Raw genomic sequence first — 17,706 nt, 5'->3', positions numbered from 1 at the left:
TTTCATTGAAACAGTGGCGCTCAAAATGTTCGCTGCACAACACCGACGATGAAGTTGGCATCCACTTCGCCCGTGTTCTCTGAACTTGTTTCGTCCAAATATCTCTCAGCTTAACATCCTTCGGGAATTTGAAAACGGAGACGGTTTCACTTGGACAATTAGAACAGCCAGCAGCCACACAACGACTGGGCATGATTCCAACTGATCGTAACGAAAACAAAGCGATGTTCTGATCGTCACGAAGCCAACAAGGCTTTAAGAACGAAAAACTGGGTTACTTCGCAAACGTCATTTCCGGTTTGCGGTTTTGACAAAACTGATTTTGCTTGTTCGGCAATATTTTGACAAATTCTAATAAAACCGCGAAGATATTTGTGAAATGAACTCGATAGAAGTGTTTAACATATGTTTATGTTTCGAAATCTGCAAAGTTGTTTTGGTTGTGTCCGTTCTCCTTTAAGAATGGTTGAAGGGAACAAAGTAAAACTTGGTATAAGTATGCGTAATGATGTACAAATAAACGGTTAGATTATGGGGTCAAGAGGTCAAAGGTCAGAATCTGTAATAGGTTAAATTTGTTACCACGATAACTTAAGAACGGCTGAAGGGAGCAAAGTAAAAGTTGGTGTAAATATGCGTAATGATTTTAAAATAAACGGTTAGATTATGGGGTCAAAGGTCAGAGGTCCCATTATGTAAAAATTATGTTCCTGCATTAACTTGTGAACCAGTGATGGGATTTCGACCAAACTTTGTATTAGTATATATTATGATGAAAAGATAAACGGTTAGATTATGGGGTCAAGAGGTCAAAGGTCAGAGGTCCCATTCCATAAAAATTATGTTACCAAGCTAACTTGTGAACCAGTGATGGGATTTTGACCAAACTTTGTATAAGTATATATTATGATGAAAAGCTGAACTGATTAGATGTTGGCATTAAAGTTCAAAGGTCAGAGGTCATGTCAGGTAAAAATGTGATAACTTGAGAACAGATGAATGGATTTAAACCAAATTTTGTACAAGTATGTATAATGATGTAGTAATGTGGGCGGGGGCATATCGGTCGACATAGCGCCGACCAAGAGTGTCATTCGAGTTTTTATGAATCACTAGTGTTGTCCTTACCCTGGTGTTGGGCTAGCGGCTAGGGTGCCGGCTTAGGATCCTAGGATCCTGGGTTTGAATCCCGGTCGATCGCTGAATTAACGCCAGGGGGGTTGACTCAGCCTGTCATCCTTCCGAGGTCGGCTAATTGAGTACCAGTTCACTGGTAATTCCCTGTTTGTCGTTAAAGGCGGCAAAAAGGGTTGGCGTCAGGAAGGGCATCCGGCCGTAAAACATTGCTTCAAAAAGGGGACCAAAAAACAACAACAACCACGGTGCCCAAAAAAGGCCAACCCCCGCTTGCGGGGAAAAATGGCCTCTAAAGGTGGTTTTTACTAGTGTTGTCCTTCTCAATGTTACCAGAGTAATGTTAAGTTGTATTCGAACACTGTTAAGCATATTGTTGAAAAGTGAAACGTCACATCTATTACTGCACACTCTCATCCAGAACACACCCAAGCCAATGGAGAGCTGGAAACGTTGTTATTAGTCCCCTACCGGTGTACACCGGAGGGGACTATAGGTTTGCACGCCGTCCCTCCGTCTGTCAGTCCGTCACGCAAAGAACAGTTTTCCAGACTTTTATTTTTAAACGCTTAATGCTAATGATTTCAAACTTGGTACATGGTTTACTTATGATAAGTTACAGATCAAGTTCGAACTGCACGACGTTTCGATCATTTTTGACAAAGTTATGGCACTTTGAACTTTGGGAATTCTGATAATTCTGATGATCCTTAACTCAGTGCCATTTTAAGTTTTAATTTCCTTTAAAAAAGATTTTCTCTGCAATAATAGGACCGATTGAGATCAAATTTTCACCATATGATGGACTCGGTCTGTACAATATTTTAATGGTAATTATGACGTCACAGGTCACGTGGTTCGGCCGCCATATTGTTTTTGGTGAAAACACGAAACCCCTTTTTCTCTGCAACGGCTGAACAGATCTAGGCCAAAATTTGCAGGCCGAATCGCATACCCATGACGAACAAAAAAGTCAGCTAGCATGACGTCATGCATCACATGGTTTCAGAGTTATGACGTTTTTAGGCATGAACCTTTAAAACCGAGCTCCTCCCTCATTTTTGATCCAATCGAGGGGAAACTTCACAGATCTGTTCAGCATGTCAGTCTACTAAAATGTCCTTTTGGAATTTGCGATGGGGCACGTGGTTTTGCAGATATCGTTAATTAAACGAAAATATTTTTAAAAGAATATGGATATCTCTTGAATCGCTAGTACCTCAGGCCGTGAGTTGGTAATTATATAATTCACAGTGCAATACGTGCAGGCTGCTCCACGGACCTATCGACGAGGCGAGGTGTGACACACATGTGTCTCAGCATACCTCAGATCAAGTTTGAAAACCAGCATCAACCGTGCATAAATTTGCATATTCGATCATTTTTGACAAAGTTATGGCACTTTGAACTTTGGTAGGGGACATGTATTGCAGCGCAATACTCAGAATGCTTGTTATAACTAACACTATTAGTGTAGTCTCTCCAAGATGTGGGTACGGTTAGTTTCACGAGTAGATTTACCAGTGTATTTATCGGGTTAAATGTGTTCAATTAACATGTGTGTCACAATGTAGACATCAGGGTCCAACAGACAACTAAACTAATTTGGAATTAGCATACCGTGCAAAAGTTGCCCACTCAATTACTACCCCTTTTTGTTTTGATCGGTTTTTTTGTCACAAGAACTTGTGATCCATCGCAAGGATTTCAACCAAAACTTGGCACAAGTATGAACCCGTAATAGAAAGATGAACCAATTCGATTTTGGGTTCCAATTATCAAAGGTCATCTGTGCTTTAATAAGAAATAATTTTGCAGAACATAACTCGAGTTAGAAGCTTTTGATGTTGTCTCTCTCTCTCTTATACTTTTCTCTCTCTGTCTCTCTATCTCCCATGTTACCTTTAATTGATATCAAACGCAACTGTGAGTTCACATGTAACGCAGGTGGAGGCATATCCATCGACGCATTTTGTAACCTATTTGGAGCCTGTAACCTATTTGGCTGTAAAGGATATTTTTGATTTATTCATTAATCAATTAATTGATTAGTTATTTAATTATAATCGATTAATTAAGGACTTATTTATTTCCTTTCTCTTCTGGGCAACATCTCAGGCACCTTTTGAGATAGGAAGCTGATATTTGGACATGCCAATGACCAAGTGATTTGGCTGTAAATGATATTTTTGATTTATTGATTATTCAATTAATCGATTGATTATTTAATTTATCTGATTAATGACTTAGTTAATTTAAAAAATTTAAGTTACAGATTCGGATGAAACGGTGGTGGTGTAGGTATTGTATAAGACAACTGATTCACATATTTAATTATCTTACCATTATTATTTATTTATTTTCATTATTAATTACTTATTTATTTTCTTTCTCATCTGGGCAATATCTCAGGCACCTTTTGACCTAGGAAGCTGATATGCAGACATGACAGTGACCAAGTGATGTGGCTATAAATTATTTTTTGGATTTATTGATTAATCGATCAATTATTTATTGATTAGTCAATTATTTAATATTTTTCAATTAATGGCTTATTTAATTCATTTTCAAAAAGTTACAGCTTCAGATGAAGCAATGGTGGTTTAGGTATGCTATTAGCCGCTTCAGAAAATATATATTGTATGATCATTATTTGTTGATTTTAATTATGCAATTAATCAATTATTGTACACCCCTCCCTCCCAATACGGTCTCTCTGAGCTGTACGGCGGTATCGTTAAGTACTTAGTTATTTTCTTTCTTATCTAGGCAATGTCTCACACACCTTTTGAGCTAGAAAGGCACCTTAGAAATTTTCTCAGGCAACTTAGAAATTAATCAATCAATTATTGTACACCCCTCCCTCCCAATACGGTCTCTATGAGCTGTACGGCGGTATCGTTAAGTACTTAGTTATTTTCTTTCTTATCTAGGCAATGTCTCACACACCTTTTGAGCTAGAAAGGCACCTTAGAAATTTTCTCAGCCAACTTAGAAATTAATCAATCAATTATTGTACACCGCTCTTTCCCAAATCCGTCTTCACGTGCTGCAGGCGGCATCGCCGGGGCGCCTGTGGTGTGCTGGAGGATATGTTATTAATTTATTTATTTGGTATAGGGATGGTTTACTTTGAATGTAGCTCTACTTGTTTTGTGCTTACGTGTCCTTTTGTTCTTACATGTTTTTGACCAGAACAAGGAGTTTGTGTGCCGTGGCCATGACTATGAGAGGCTCGAGGCATTCCAGCAGCGCATGCTGAGCGAGTTCCCACAGGCAGTCGCCATGCAAAATGCCAACACTCCAGATGAGAGCGTTTTGAATTCTGACACACAGCGTATCCTCAGTTTTGCTGCATATGCTATTGCACTTGCACAAAATATTGTCACCTTTTTCACCTTTGGCTTTCTTGTCGTAGTAACGAGTGGTGGAGAAATGCCTATCCCTTACAAGTGCTGCTTTACTTTGCCCCAAAGTCCTCCCCTTTATTTTTTATTTTTACAGTTATTTCTTTGGTCCATATAGATGCTTCCACACCATGCTTAAATCCATCATCTATGGTGTCCATCAAGCTCTTCTCTTTGTTGTGAGGGTTGGTCAATGTCAACTTGCACTTTGTGCTCTCGATAATCAGAGAAGAATGATAATGCTTACAGTTTACAGAGTTGTTGTGGCAATATCTTTTAAAAATCCTGTTTTATGGATGCCGCGGTTGAGCAAAGCATTTTAAGTATTTCCAAGGTGGAAGTGAGCACTGGTTCATGTGCTGTGTCTCACGAAGCTGCTGAACAAGAATGTCATACCAGTTGAAATTTATGGGACAATAGCTACCTGTACAGTTCAGTTTAGTGGTGAGTTTCTCTTGCATACAGGTGTGTTTAAGTGGTGTAAAACAGCTCTCAAAATCGAGTGGGCTACTTCTACGTGACCCTAGTAACTCGGGAGGAAAAGACTGGCAAGGCATCGACATGTATCTGGTGAGTAAGCATGAAGACCAGGGTTTGTGTTTCCAGGACTGATATGTCGAATATACCCAGAGTGCTTGGTTATACTCAGAGTGCAACTAAAGTGGTGAGGCATCTATCTATAATTCCAGTAATCTCTGTATGTCTGTGTGTATGTCTGTGTGTATGTCTGTTTGTCTGTGACCGCTGTTTCTCGACAACCACGGGTCCGATATACTTGAAACTTGCCAGGTATATTGCTGGGGACCCGAGGATGTGCCTTTTCAAGGTTTCATATTAATCGGAGAAGTAGTTACCGAGCTATGTCCAAAAAACGATTCAACCAATCAGAGAGCAGCGAGCTATCACGTGTGCCGAACGTGCCGAACAGACTCTGCCTCGGATGGCACATTTGAGAGCGTATTCATTTATTTCACGTTGGCAAACTATGTTGGCGTTAAACTATGTTTTAAAACTAATTAAAACTAATTTGCGATTCATCGTAACTGCGATATGCGACCTTCCGGACAGTCAAATGAGGACGTCACTTCCGGACTTACGGATAGTCATAGTGACGACGTACTGATGCTGAACGTGGCGAGCAGACGCTGTAAGGTACGATCGATTGTAGTACACGTTTATAATAACTCTGCCGATACAGGCCCGATTAACTGCAGCGCCATCCGAGCTGCGGCGTCGGGACGATACATTCATTGTACGGTCACATCACGCACTTACGGGCACGCCCATGGGCCCATGGGCACGCCCAGACATTTTTTTTTTTTTTTTTGGCAAGGAACGGGCACCCACGTACGGGCACGTCCTAGTGCTCGCTAAAACTAACACCATGCTCGAGCGTTGTGGGTTTTATTATATTATTGTCATTATTATTATTATTCTTACACCATAAATGTTACACAGTAGTTTGATAATTTCACGAAAGGTATGATTTAAATGCTACCCGTAGCACCGTGTGGTGCCTTGACTGGATCATTCAGAGCTGCAGATTTATGCCGTGACACCTGTACCGAGAAACCTGGATGTCCTGCAAGCCAATTTCGTTCCCGATTGCGTCAAGTTCCATTACCGCACGAACGGAGTGCGACGCTTTCGCTACGACCGTCCTTTCCATCGAGGCCCACGTGACAAGGATAATGAGTTCAAGGTAACTTGCCGATGATGTGATGACTTTCTTTGTGACCTTTGTGGATGTAATTTGTTGAACACTGTCCTGAAAAGACCTCGTATCCGTTTTTTGTCAATTGCCTGGTGCTCTATACTATATTTAAGCCTGGTGTTGGCTTAGCGGTTAGGGTGCCGGCTTGGGATCCTAGGATCCTGGGTTTGAATCCCGGTCGATCGCTGAATTAACGCCAGAGCGGTGGACTCAGCCTGTCATCCTGCCGAGGTCGGCAAATTGAGTACCGTACCAGTTCACAGGTGATTCCCTATGTGCCGCAAGAGGCGACTAACAGGGTTGGCGGCAGGAAGAGCATCCGGCCATAAAACATTGCTTCAAAAATGGGACCACGGTGCCCAAAAAAGGCCAACCCCTGCTCTGCGGGGAAAAATGACCTCCAAAGGTGGTTCTTCTTCTTCAGCTCTGTAATTGCCATCTACTTTACTCTTTTTTTTTGGTTTCCGGTTTATTTTCAATTGCTTCAATGTTAGACAATATGATTGCAGGAAGAGTTAGCAGGGATTTTGCTTTGGGCAAGGTTGATGGACATCTTTGAACCTTTGGACAGCATCACCCGTTTTAATCAGCAATTTAACCCAATGCTAATACTCAATTCTTAGTTTTATAATTACAATTTTCAGCATCTATTGTTATATATATATCACTAGCAGGAGTACCCAGCGTTGCTGGGGAGTGGGAGTCAGGAGTGGGAGGGGTGAGGAAGGGAGTGGTGGGAGTGCAAGGGGGGAGGGGAATGATATACTACAAATACATCTTTATGGGGGGGGGAGGGGTGGCTTTGACAGGCCTCTCCGTTTTGGGGAGGGGGAGGGGAAGGAGGAAAAATTTATCCATGCAAAGAGTGCTTTAACCTCAGTGTTGCCAAGGTAAAAAAACAAAATTGTAATAACCTCTGCCACTACCACCAGGTGGCGCTACACGGTACACATTTACATAGAGAATTTACGCCCCTCCCCCGGCCCCCCACACCCCAGCATGAGGCCAGAGCCACATAGCCTATGTTACCCCCAAACAAATTTTTATTTTTATTTGTACCCCGAGTAAAGTAGACAAGTGTTTATAGCTGGAGTACCCGGCGTCGCTCAAGCAAAAAAGAAACATTAACATATTTGAAATGAGGGCAAACATAATGGAAAAGCAATTACATCCAAATCAGAATCCATCACAAATGTCAAATCATCATTTAACCTTTTTGTTGAATATATTCTGGTGAATGTGCCGTTGATCACGTTTCTGAGTTAAGTATGATGACGTTCAGGAAGAAGAAGAAGCCTTACCACCAACTTCGACCACTTCCGGAATCGTTTCATTATTTGTGTTCAAATGTCTGGTGATTGTTTTGTATTTATTTATGTGAATGTGTACTTGTATATAACTGTCATTAACCAAAAAGGCTGAGGCACTATCGAGCGATTTCATTAAAATCCCCCAAAAATGAACTTTCTTTTTTTTGCATAAAACACTCCCAGGCACTGAGATGAACCTTTGAAAATTTGATAAAGATCCGTTCAGCCATCTCTGAGAAAAATGGCGACACACAGACAGACAGACAGACCAACGGCTCTCTTATATAGTAGATTTTTAGACCACATCACTACAGTGGGTACCAGGAAGCACGTGCCACACCAGTTATTGCCGCATTCATCCTGGGCAACAGGAAATGCTTGCCACACATAAACCTGTCTGTGGTACACCAAACAGTTCTGGGTTGCAAAACAGTTCTGGGGATAGTCAGGAACCATTTAAATTTAAAAAGGCTCTTCTGGCTAAACAGGATATTAGGCTTTTTGGCCTATTGAGCATGAGCTCAGCAGAGCTACAGTCCCAGAGTTCCCAGTCAGATTGCACTGCAGCCAATACCAGGAAGATAATGTCGTTCTAAATTTTATAGACCATTTCACCCCATTGAGGGAACATCCACGGACACATGTTTCGGGCTTGTTGGCCCTCGTCAGCGTGGAGCTCATCCCCCCGGAGTGCATGTGTGAGGAAGCTGCTGAACAACGAATGCTTGGGAACCTCAGTGGTGCACTTTTCTGTTTATGCTGTCACTGATGACTCACCAACAAGTGGTGAAACCGGTGTGGCAGCTGAGGCAGGTGTAGCATTGCGATTCTCGTGTATGTACTACTTGTGAATGTCTACAGCTGTGGAGGAACTCGGGTAGGGTTTGGAACGGCAAAGGGCTTACCTTGTGTACCTTTTCTTGGTTGCTTTATGCAGCTTTCTTAGGCTAGAAGAGCATGGGGTGAGTTAATTTATATTATCCGAGGCACTTGGGGTAAGATGATGGTATGCTACTTGCTTGATTGAAGTACAGGGTGGAAGAGTGTAATTGAACCGTCTCGTAAGGCCGTTCAACAAACAAGATAAAGGAGGCAATAACAAAGAATGGAGGTTTGCAGAGTTTCCTGGATTTTGGGAGTTTAACCAACTTTGTTTCATTCAGAGTTTGTGGATTGAAAGAACAACCCTGATCCTCACTCATAGTCTACCTGGCATTTCCCGCTGGTTTGAGGTGGAGAGCCGGGATGTGGTGAGTTTGCCTTTATTCGATTTTGTCCCTCATTTTTTGTTCTCTGCTTAGCATCTTTCTTTGTCCTTTATGTCTCTGTGCCTTTTTAATTATTTATTTACTTTGCTCTTTAAAATGAAGCTCTGAAGCTGTAACATGTACAAAGCTTGTCGAAGACCGCCATAGCTGTTCAACACTTTCACTGTAGGTTTTTGTGAGTCCGTTGGAAAACGCCATCCAAGCACTCGAGAACAAGGCCCAGGAGTTACGAAGCTTGGTCAGTCAGTACCAGATTCAGGAGCGAGAGCAGGGTGGACAACCCGGGACCCTCACCAGTATACAACCTCTCAGTATGTCACTCAATGGCGTCATCGACGCTGCGGTCAATGGAGGCATCTCTCGTTATCAGGAGGTAAGAACTGTGGATGCATCTCTCGTTATCGATAAGATGGGGGTGATTTGAGAGTGGAGAGAGTTTGCTGGGAACAGGCAGATGTGGAGGAGTATTATGGTGAAGGTAGGGCAGAAGATTGGTACTGTTGGACCTCACCCTTTTTAAAGGGAAGAGTAGAAGAAGAAGTATATCAGTCAGTGTTTGCATCAAGATGTACTGAACAAAACACGCTCCAGGTTAAATAATAATAAGCATGAGCAATTATTATTTGTGGCTGTTGTGAAATATTTGAGAGAATTTTCAACAATAACGACCGATTATCTTATCCTGCCTCCTGTTCCTTTCCGTAGGCCTTTTTCTTGAAGGAGTATGTTGAAAACCACCCTGAAGATTGGGATAGGATTGTGCGGCTCCGGGAGCTTATGCATGAGCAGGTGCGAATGTGGAAACATTCTCGAACAATCTTCTTCCTCTACACATTCGTGCTTTTCTTTATTTTATCTTCAGGATCTAAGACCTAAGAAGGAGCTGCAGCACATATATCACACGCTGAAATTCAGACACATACATGGGACAACACCAAACTAAACACAGCCATTGGCCTAAGGAGAAGTGATGTAACTTCCCAGGACACGATGAATACCTGCAGCACCATCTTTCTGACGTCTCTTGTCTCTCTGCAATCAATGGGGCAATTAAGAAGTATTTTCCCCCAAAACAAACGGGGCTTGTCCATGCTCTGTCCTCTAAATGTTGAGCATCAAGAGGAAACTGCACATATCATTTTCTGTTCCATAAAAGTGTCATTCATCTTCAAAACAGGATTGCTACACTTGTGATTTTAACAAAACTTCAGTACGGCTACAAAACACAACCGAACCGGTCAATATAACAGCCCACACATACACGTGTATATATATAACGACTATATACGTATATATATAACGTATATATATACATATATATACATACACACAGTCACGTGAAAAAGTAAGTAAACCCCATGTAAAGTTTTGACTTTTTCAACATATTTCAACATACAGCTATTTGATCTTCATTTCAACAATATTGATAGATAAAGGTGATATAATATAACAAACATCATGAAACATTTACATTTTGTAGTCCATTGTATAATTTAAATAAACAAAAATGCAAATTTCGCTTGTGGTAAAAGTAAGTACACCCTTGGCTCTAATAGGTGGTATTGCCCCCTTTGGCAGAAACAACCTCAAGTAGGCGTTTCTTATAACTGTCTACCTGTCTCTGACATCGACTGGGAGAAATTTTTGCCCACTCCTCCATGCAGAATTCTTTCAGCTGTGCGATGTTTGAGGGGTTTCTTGCATGCACAGCTCGTTTCAAATCCCCCCACAACATCTCGATGGGATTTAGATCCAGGCTTTGACTTGGCCATTCCAGAACTCTCCATTTCTTTCTTTTCAGCCATTCCTTGGTGGATTTACTGTTTAGGGTCATTGTCATGTTGCAAGGTCCACCTTCGGTTGAGCTTCAACTTTCCGACAGATGGCCTCCCATTATCCTCAAGCACCCTCTGGTACAATGAAGAATTCATAATGGATTCTATGATGGCGAGCTACCCAGGCCCTGATGCAGCAAAGCTGCCCCAAACCATAATATTTCCACCTCCATGCTTTACAGTTGGTATCAGGTTCTTGTGGTCAAATGCTGTCTTTGGTTTTCGCCAAACATGTCTTCTGGTACTGTGGCCAAATAGCTCTACCTTTGACTCATCTGTCCAGAGCACATTGTTCCAGAAGTGCTGGTCTTTGCCTAGGTGTTCATTGGCAAGCTTTAGTCTTGCCCTGATGTTCTTTCTGGACAGCAAAGGTTTCCTCCTGGCACACCTCCCATGTAGATCAAATTTGTGCAGCCTCTTTCTAATGGTAGACTCATGCACTTTGACATCAACAGTGGCAAGAGCTACCTGTAGGTCCCGTGATGACATTCTGGGGTTCTTAGAGACTTCTTTCAGCATCTTGCGGTCTGCTCTCGGGCTGAACTTGCTGGGGCGGCCTGGCTTGAACAAGTTGGCAGTTGTTTGGAATCTTCTCCACTTGTAGATGATCTTCCGGACAGTCGAATGATTGATTTCAAATTGTTTGGAGATCTTTTTAAATCCCTTCCCAGACTCGTAGGCATCTATAACCTTCTTTCTGAAGGCCTCAGAGAGCTCTTTTGATCTAGGCATGGTGACGCCGCACACTTCAACAACAAAGAGCAAACCAAACGAAATGTCTGGGGTTTAAATAAGACAGGTTCCTCCAATATCCTGTCTGGCGATGTTCTAATCATTTGCACCTGAGCTGGTGCACCTGATTCTAATTTTAGGTATTTGAAGTAGTGATAAATGTAGGGATGTACTTACTTTTTCCACATGCGAAATTTGCATTTATGTTTATTTAAATTATACAATGGACTACAAAATGTAAATGTTTCATGATATTTGTTATATTATATCACCTTTATCTATCAATATTGTTGAAATGAAGATCAAATTGCTGTATGTTGAAATATGTTGAAAAAGTCAAAACTTTACATGAGGTGTACTTACTTTTTCACGTGACTGTATACACATACATGTTGTCATGTCCCCGGGGTTAAGACCCCTGGGTGACGGATGGCCAACCGAGCTTTAACTCCGAGGCATTCACCCAAACTATGGGGGTTTTTTTTTTTTTTTTTTTTTTTTTTTTTTGTATACAAGTTCGAGGCTCGTGAAAGAGCGAACATTAATCACACAGAAAGACAAACCGACACATAAAACATATAACATAGGGAGCAGTAGACAAGATGGGGAGAGAGGGGGAAGGACACAAACACAACATTTGAGAGCAGGGACCGAGAGACATGGAGACATCGAGAGATCTGAGAGAGGGCGAGGGCTTTGGGGGGGGGGGGGGCGTGGGAAGGGGGCAGTGGGAGAGGTATAAAACATATGGACCCTGCCAGGACTTACAGGAAAGAAGTTGGAATTTCAAACAAGGTGGATCTGGGGTGAATTAGCGGGGGTAGAAAAGATCAAGGTTTTGGATGGGGGAAGATAAGAGATGGTGGTGAACAGCTGTTTTAAAGACCTGGAGGGAGGAGTGGGATTGAAGGGAGTGAGGTAGTTTGTTCCAGAGGCGGGAGAAAAGAGGAATGAAAGAGTGAAGGTGAGCGGAGAGCCGAGATTTCGGCAGTTTAACCATCAGAGGGTTGCTGGCAGATCTTGTGCGACCTGTAGGAATATTTGGGGGACAGAGCACAGAGAGAGCTGGGGGTGCAAGGCCGGAGAGGAGTCGGTAGAAGACAGAAAGACCACCTACCTGCCTGCGGTGAGTGAGTGAAAGGCCCTCAGAGATAGCTTCATCGCGGGAGATTCCAATAATTCTGAAAGCTTTGGTTTCAACAGCGTGAAGCCGAGCTAGGTGTGAGGCAGGAGCGCCGGCCCATAGGGGAGAACAGTATTCCATTGAGCTGCGGATGAAAGCCTTGTATGTGGTGAGGAGCTCAGGTGTGCCGAGGAAGGACTTCGCACGACGGAGGATGCCCAGTCGGCGACTGGCTTTGGAGGCCAGCTTGGAAATGTGGTTTTCCCAAGAAAGATCATGGCAGATAGTGAGACCCAAAATCTTGAGCGACAGAACTTCTTGGAGAGGATTGTTGAGAAAGTAGATGGGAGGGTTGTCCAGTCGATCTTTTCGGAGAGACATAGTAAGAGTGTGAGATTTGTCAGGATTGAAAGACATGTTCCACTTGTTTGACCAGTCTGTGATTTTGTCCAGGTCTTCAGAGAGTGAGGAGGCAGCAGACTGCCGATCTGAGGGAAGAGGAATGGAGCGGCAGAGAGTGGAGTCATCAGCAAAGAGATAGAGAGGATTTTCGAGAGAGTCAGAGAGATCATTGATGAAGACCAGAAAAAGCACGGGGCCCAGAACACTGCCTTGGGGAACTCCAGCCTGAACAGGAAGAGGAGATGAGAGAAACCCATTCAGGGCCACACGTTGACGACGACTAGAGAGGAAGTCCGCCAGCCATGCGTGGAGATTTCCATGGATACCAAAGGAGGAGAGTTTGGTGAGCAGAGCGGGGTGCCAGACCGTGTCGAAGGCACGTGATATGTCGAGGGAGACAGCTCTAATTTCCTGTTTGGCATTGAGGACCTCCATCCATTGTTGAGACAGCAGAAGCAGCATGTCCAGAGTAGAGTGACCTGGTCTGAAACCAAATTGATGATCAGAGATCAAGCCATTGGAGAAGAGGAAAGATTTCATATCAGAAGCAATGATGGATTCCATGACTTTGCTGATAATTGGGAGAAGGCTGATTGGTCTGTAGTTGCTAGGATCTGTTTTTGCACCTTTTTTGTGCAAAGCGGTGATGTTGGCTGATTTCCAAGCAGATGGCAGTTGACCTTGAGCAAAAGAGAGGGTGAAGAGAACAGAGAGAGGGTGAGATAGAGCAGCAGAGCAGGATTTTAGGACCCGTGGGCTGATGCCGTCGGGTCCAGTTGCAGAATCAGAGTCGAGGGTTGACAGAAACTTTTCCACCTTGTCAGGAGGAAAGGACACGGAGTCCAGGAGCAGCAGGGTACGACTGGGTATGGTGGGTACAGAGAGGGATGGGTTTGGGACACAAGATTTAGAGGCAAACACAGAGTTGAGGCATTCAGCTTTTTCACGTGCGGAGTCAGCTGTGTAGCCGTTTGAGGTAAGGGAGGGGATGGAGGGGGAACAAACACCAGAAACGGATTTGACCAGACGCCACCAGGATTTGGAAGAGGGAGACAGATAAGAGAGTTCGGTCTTGAGAACGGAGAGATATTCTTTCCTGGCTCTCCTGAGGGTGGACACACACTTGTTTCGGGCTTTGTGAAAGGAAATGAGATTTCCTTCCGTTGGATTTGCTTTCCAGGAGACGAAGGCAAGTTGTTTCTGGGCAACAGCCTCACCACAAGATTCCGTGTACCATGGACGGGAGGAAGGGTATGACAACTGAAGACGAGATGGGATAAATCTGTGCATGAGAGAGAGCAATTTACTTTGGAAGAATTCCCAGGATGAGTTGATGTCAGAGGTGGTAGAGATGGGAGACCAGTCCAGATGATTGATGGCTGCTTGAAGACCGTGCCAGTTGGCCTGAGTGAAATGCCAGACTCGTCGACGCTGAGCAGGCTCCCTGAGGATGGTCAGAGAGATGTCCACTTTAACAAGGACATGATCAGATGATCCGATCGGAGCAGAAGAAGAGCAGCAGACATTTTCAGGGAAGTTAGTCATAACCAAGTCCAGAAGAGAAGATGTTCCGTTGACTGAGATCCGGGTCGGGAAATTGACAGATTGTGTCAGTCCCAGTGAGTCGCAGAAGTCCTTTGCTGAGGAGCCATGGCTGGTGAGAGAGGTACCCACACCCAGCCAACTGGCATGATGACAGTTGAAATCACCACATATGAGGAAGAGAGAGTTGGGATGAGTAGATAGAAGTTGGTCCATATCATCAGACAGCGAGATGTAGATGGAGTCATCACTGTTTGGTGGACGGTACAACACACATATGAACAAGAGGTGGGAGCGAAGGGGAAGCCGTAGCCAGAGGTATTCCTGGGGGTGAGGTGGAGAGAGTGCAGTGCAGGGCGAGTGAGGAAGAGAGTTTTTGATAAAGATAGCAACCCCGCCTCCAGGACGAGGCTCAGGTCTATCATACCGGAGGAGGGAGTAGCCCGGGAGAGATACTATGGAATCAGAGACATCATAAAGGAGGAAAGTTTCTGTTAAGCAGATCACGTCTGGTTTGACAGAAGCAACCTGTATGGAGAGATCAGTTAAGTTTGAACGAAGGCCCCGGATGTTTGAGGTCCATACCGTTAATGAAGAGGAAGGGGGAGCATCAGATACAGAACAGGGGGGAGGAGGGGTAGCGTAAGATGTGGAAGAGGTGGAAGAGGTAGGGAGAGCTGTTGAAGGTGTGTCAGAGATTTCAGAATAGCTCGGAGAAAGGGAAGGATGGGGCGGACAAAAGGTTTGATGGTGATTGGGTGAGCCACAATGAGGTGTTATTTGAGGAGGGGGAAGAGCGAGGCAGAAGGTTGGGGGAGATGGAGGTGAGAGTTTGAAGGGGGAAGAAGCGGGGAGGATGCTTTGAGGAGGGGGAGTGAGAGGGGGGAAATTGAGAAGCAATGAGGGTGGGGAGATTTGAAGGGGAGGGGTGAGGGGGGAGTTTGGGAGGGAAGGGACAAGGGGAGGGATTTGAAAGGGATGGGATATGGGGGAGATTTGGAGGGGAGGGGTGAGGCAGGAGTCTAGGAGGGGAGGGGCGAGGGGGCGTCTTGGCGGGGAGGGGTGAGGGGGTAGTTTAGGAGGGAGGGGGCAAGGGGGGAGATTTGAAAGGGATGGGTGATGGGGAAGATTTGGAGGGGAGGGGTGATGGGGAAGATTTGGAGGGGAGGGGTTATGGGGAAGATTTGGAGGGGAGGGGTGAGATTGGATTTTTGAAAGTGTACGATTTATGGGAAACGAACATTTATTGCAAAATGAGTTTCTTGTGACCTTCGAGTTAAAAATACGTTTAAGGACGCTGGATGGAGGATGGAGTGCAGGAGAGTTTAGGGAATGTAGAAAAAAGGCACTATAGGAGATGGATTTTTTTTTTGGGATGAATTGATTTGGTGAGCAAGTCGAAAGCAGCCTTTTAAAGAAGAAGAAGAAAAAGGTGTTATAAAATATGACGGAATACATAACTTGAGGGGAAAGTGTAAACATTGAAGGTTAATGAGTGAAAACTATCTGGGGAAATGGAAATGGGGGAGAAACACGTGGTCGAAGAACGAACGCACGAATAAGAATGAATAAACGAATGAGAACAGAGAAAGAAATGTTTTTTTTTTTTTTTTTTTTTTTTTTTTTTTTTTTTGAGTTGAGATTTACACAAGGAAGTAGGCTATGGGTGAAAAGACTGGGAATACAGAGGACGAAAGTTATTGGATCACAAACGACGGACCACTGAGAGAAAAACAAAGCCTCAAGGTTGTACAGTGCACACTGTACAAGGCCTTGCTCGCGACACGGCAAACAGACGATCAATTTATGAAAGATAAACACCGAGAAACAACCAAAGTTGCACACAATAACTTCACACACCGAAATATAAATACAGTTTCGACAAAATACAATTGTGAACAGACTTAACTTCGAAAAACGTGGAGACCGTGTGGAGCTTCGAAAATCCCTGCCGCCGTCTCCAAGATCTCGCGAGATCTCCTGCATGGATTTCACTTGGGCGTCCTCGTACGCATGACATATAAATAAGACAGACTGAAAATGTAACAAATAAGCGTTTCATTAAAATAATGCAACACGATAAAAAGAATGTTGAGGTAAAATAAATCCAGTCGTGAGACATCTCCACATGGACTCATATACACCACAAGGGGAAAATGAAAGGCAAAATAAATAATGTTCCTGCCAGCCAGCATTTAACTCTGGTCTGGATGGCACAAATCGCCACAGAGCACACTGAGCCATGAAGCGGCGGCAAAACTCCTTCTTCCGATCGCTTCACACTCCACCAAGCTCCGAGGCTTCTCAGGCGCACACGGCATGGGGCACAACCGTCTTGAGCCAGCACCAAGAGAGAGAGGGAGAGAGTTGCGTCCGCCTTTCGTGTAGCCCGGAACAGAGAGAGCAGTGCGACTGCATGTGATAGAAACCAGGACCAAGAGTGCGTCCGCTCGTAATGAATGTCGGAACCAAGAGTGAGCAGGAAGTGCGACTGCTCGCAATGAAACCCAGTGCAAGAGAGAGCAGGAAGTGTGACTGCTTGCAATGAAACCCACCGCAAGAGAGAGCGAAAATGGTGGGACGTGTCCCTTTTGTGCCTGGCGCCAGAATGTTCTTTCTGACGTCACCCGCGCTCCAATCACCGAGCGCCGTCGCATCAATCTATGGCCATAACAAATCGTTCCTCTCAGGGCGGGGTCTCACGGCCTTCTTGACAGCCCTTGAGATGACTCCGCTGGGTGGCGTCAGTGGTAGAATGTCCGGATCCGGTCGGCGATTGTGTGGTTTATTTCAGGTCCTGATCGCATGGCTGTAGTGTGTGTTTTATAAGAACAAAGGGAAAACCACAGAGGCAATTACCACACAGGGAATGTTACCTTTATACCCTAATTTATTAATTAATAATTTTAATAATGTTATTATTAAAATGTTATTTTTTAAATAACAAATAAATAAAATAAATGTTATTTTTAAATATTAATAATAATGTTACCTAATAATTTTAATTTACAATTATACTTTCTATTTCTCCCCCTCCCCGTGCCCCCCCCCCCCCCCAGCCTCAGCCGCCAGACCCTCCCACAGATCTCCCGATGTCCCTGCTCTCAAATGTTGTACTTGTGTGCTTCCCTCCCCACTCTCTCCCCATCTTGTCTCCCGCTCCCTTTATTATATGTTTTGTGTCAGTTTGTCTTTTTGTGATCAATGTTAGCTCTTACACGAGCCTCGATCTTGTATAC

The 17,706-nt window shown here is 43.9% G+C and overlaps 1 protein-coding gene across 4 annotated transcripts in view; it reads left to right on the top strand.

Moving 5' to 3' along the window:
• DOCK4 (dedicator of cytokinesis 4) overlaps positions 1-17,706 on the top strand; it is a 267,843-nt gene that overhangs the window by 226,337 nt on the left and 23,800 nt on the right. For all 4 annotated transcript variants that reach the window (XM_078786873.1, XM_078786872.1, XM_078786871.1 and 1 more), the window contains 5 exons: positions 4,330-4,471; positions 6,077-6,243; positions 8,729-8,815; positions 9,003-9,206; positions 9,539-9,622. In XM_078786873.1, coding sequence (XP_078642999.1) covers positions 4,330-4,471; positions 6,077-6,243; positions 8,729-8,815; positions 9,003-9,206; positions 9,539-9,622 — 684 coding nt within the window. The remainder of the gene's footprint in view (positions 1-4,329; positions 4,472-6,076; positions 6,244-8,728; positions 8,816-9,002; positions 9,207-9,538; positions 9,623-17,706) is intronic.

This window comes from Myxine glutinosa, chromosome 11, assembly GCF_964187855.1.
Source record: "Myxine glutinosa chromosome 11, kmMyxGlut1.1, whole genome shotgun sequence".
Lineage (NCBI taxonomy): Eukaryota > Metazoa > Chordata > Myxini > Myxiniformes > Myxinidae > Myxine > Myxine glutinosa.
The sequence above is the reverse complement of the archived record's forward strand: the minus strand, read 5'-3'. Positions and strand labels throughout refer to the sequence as shown.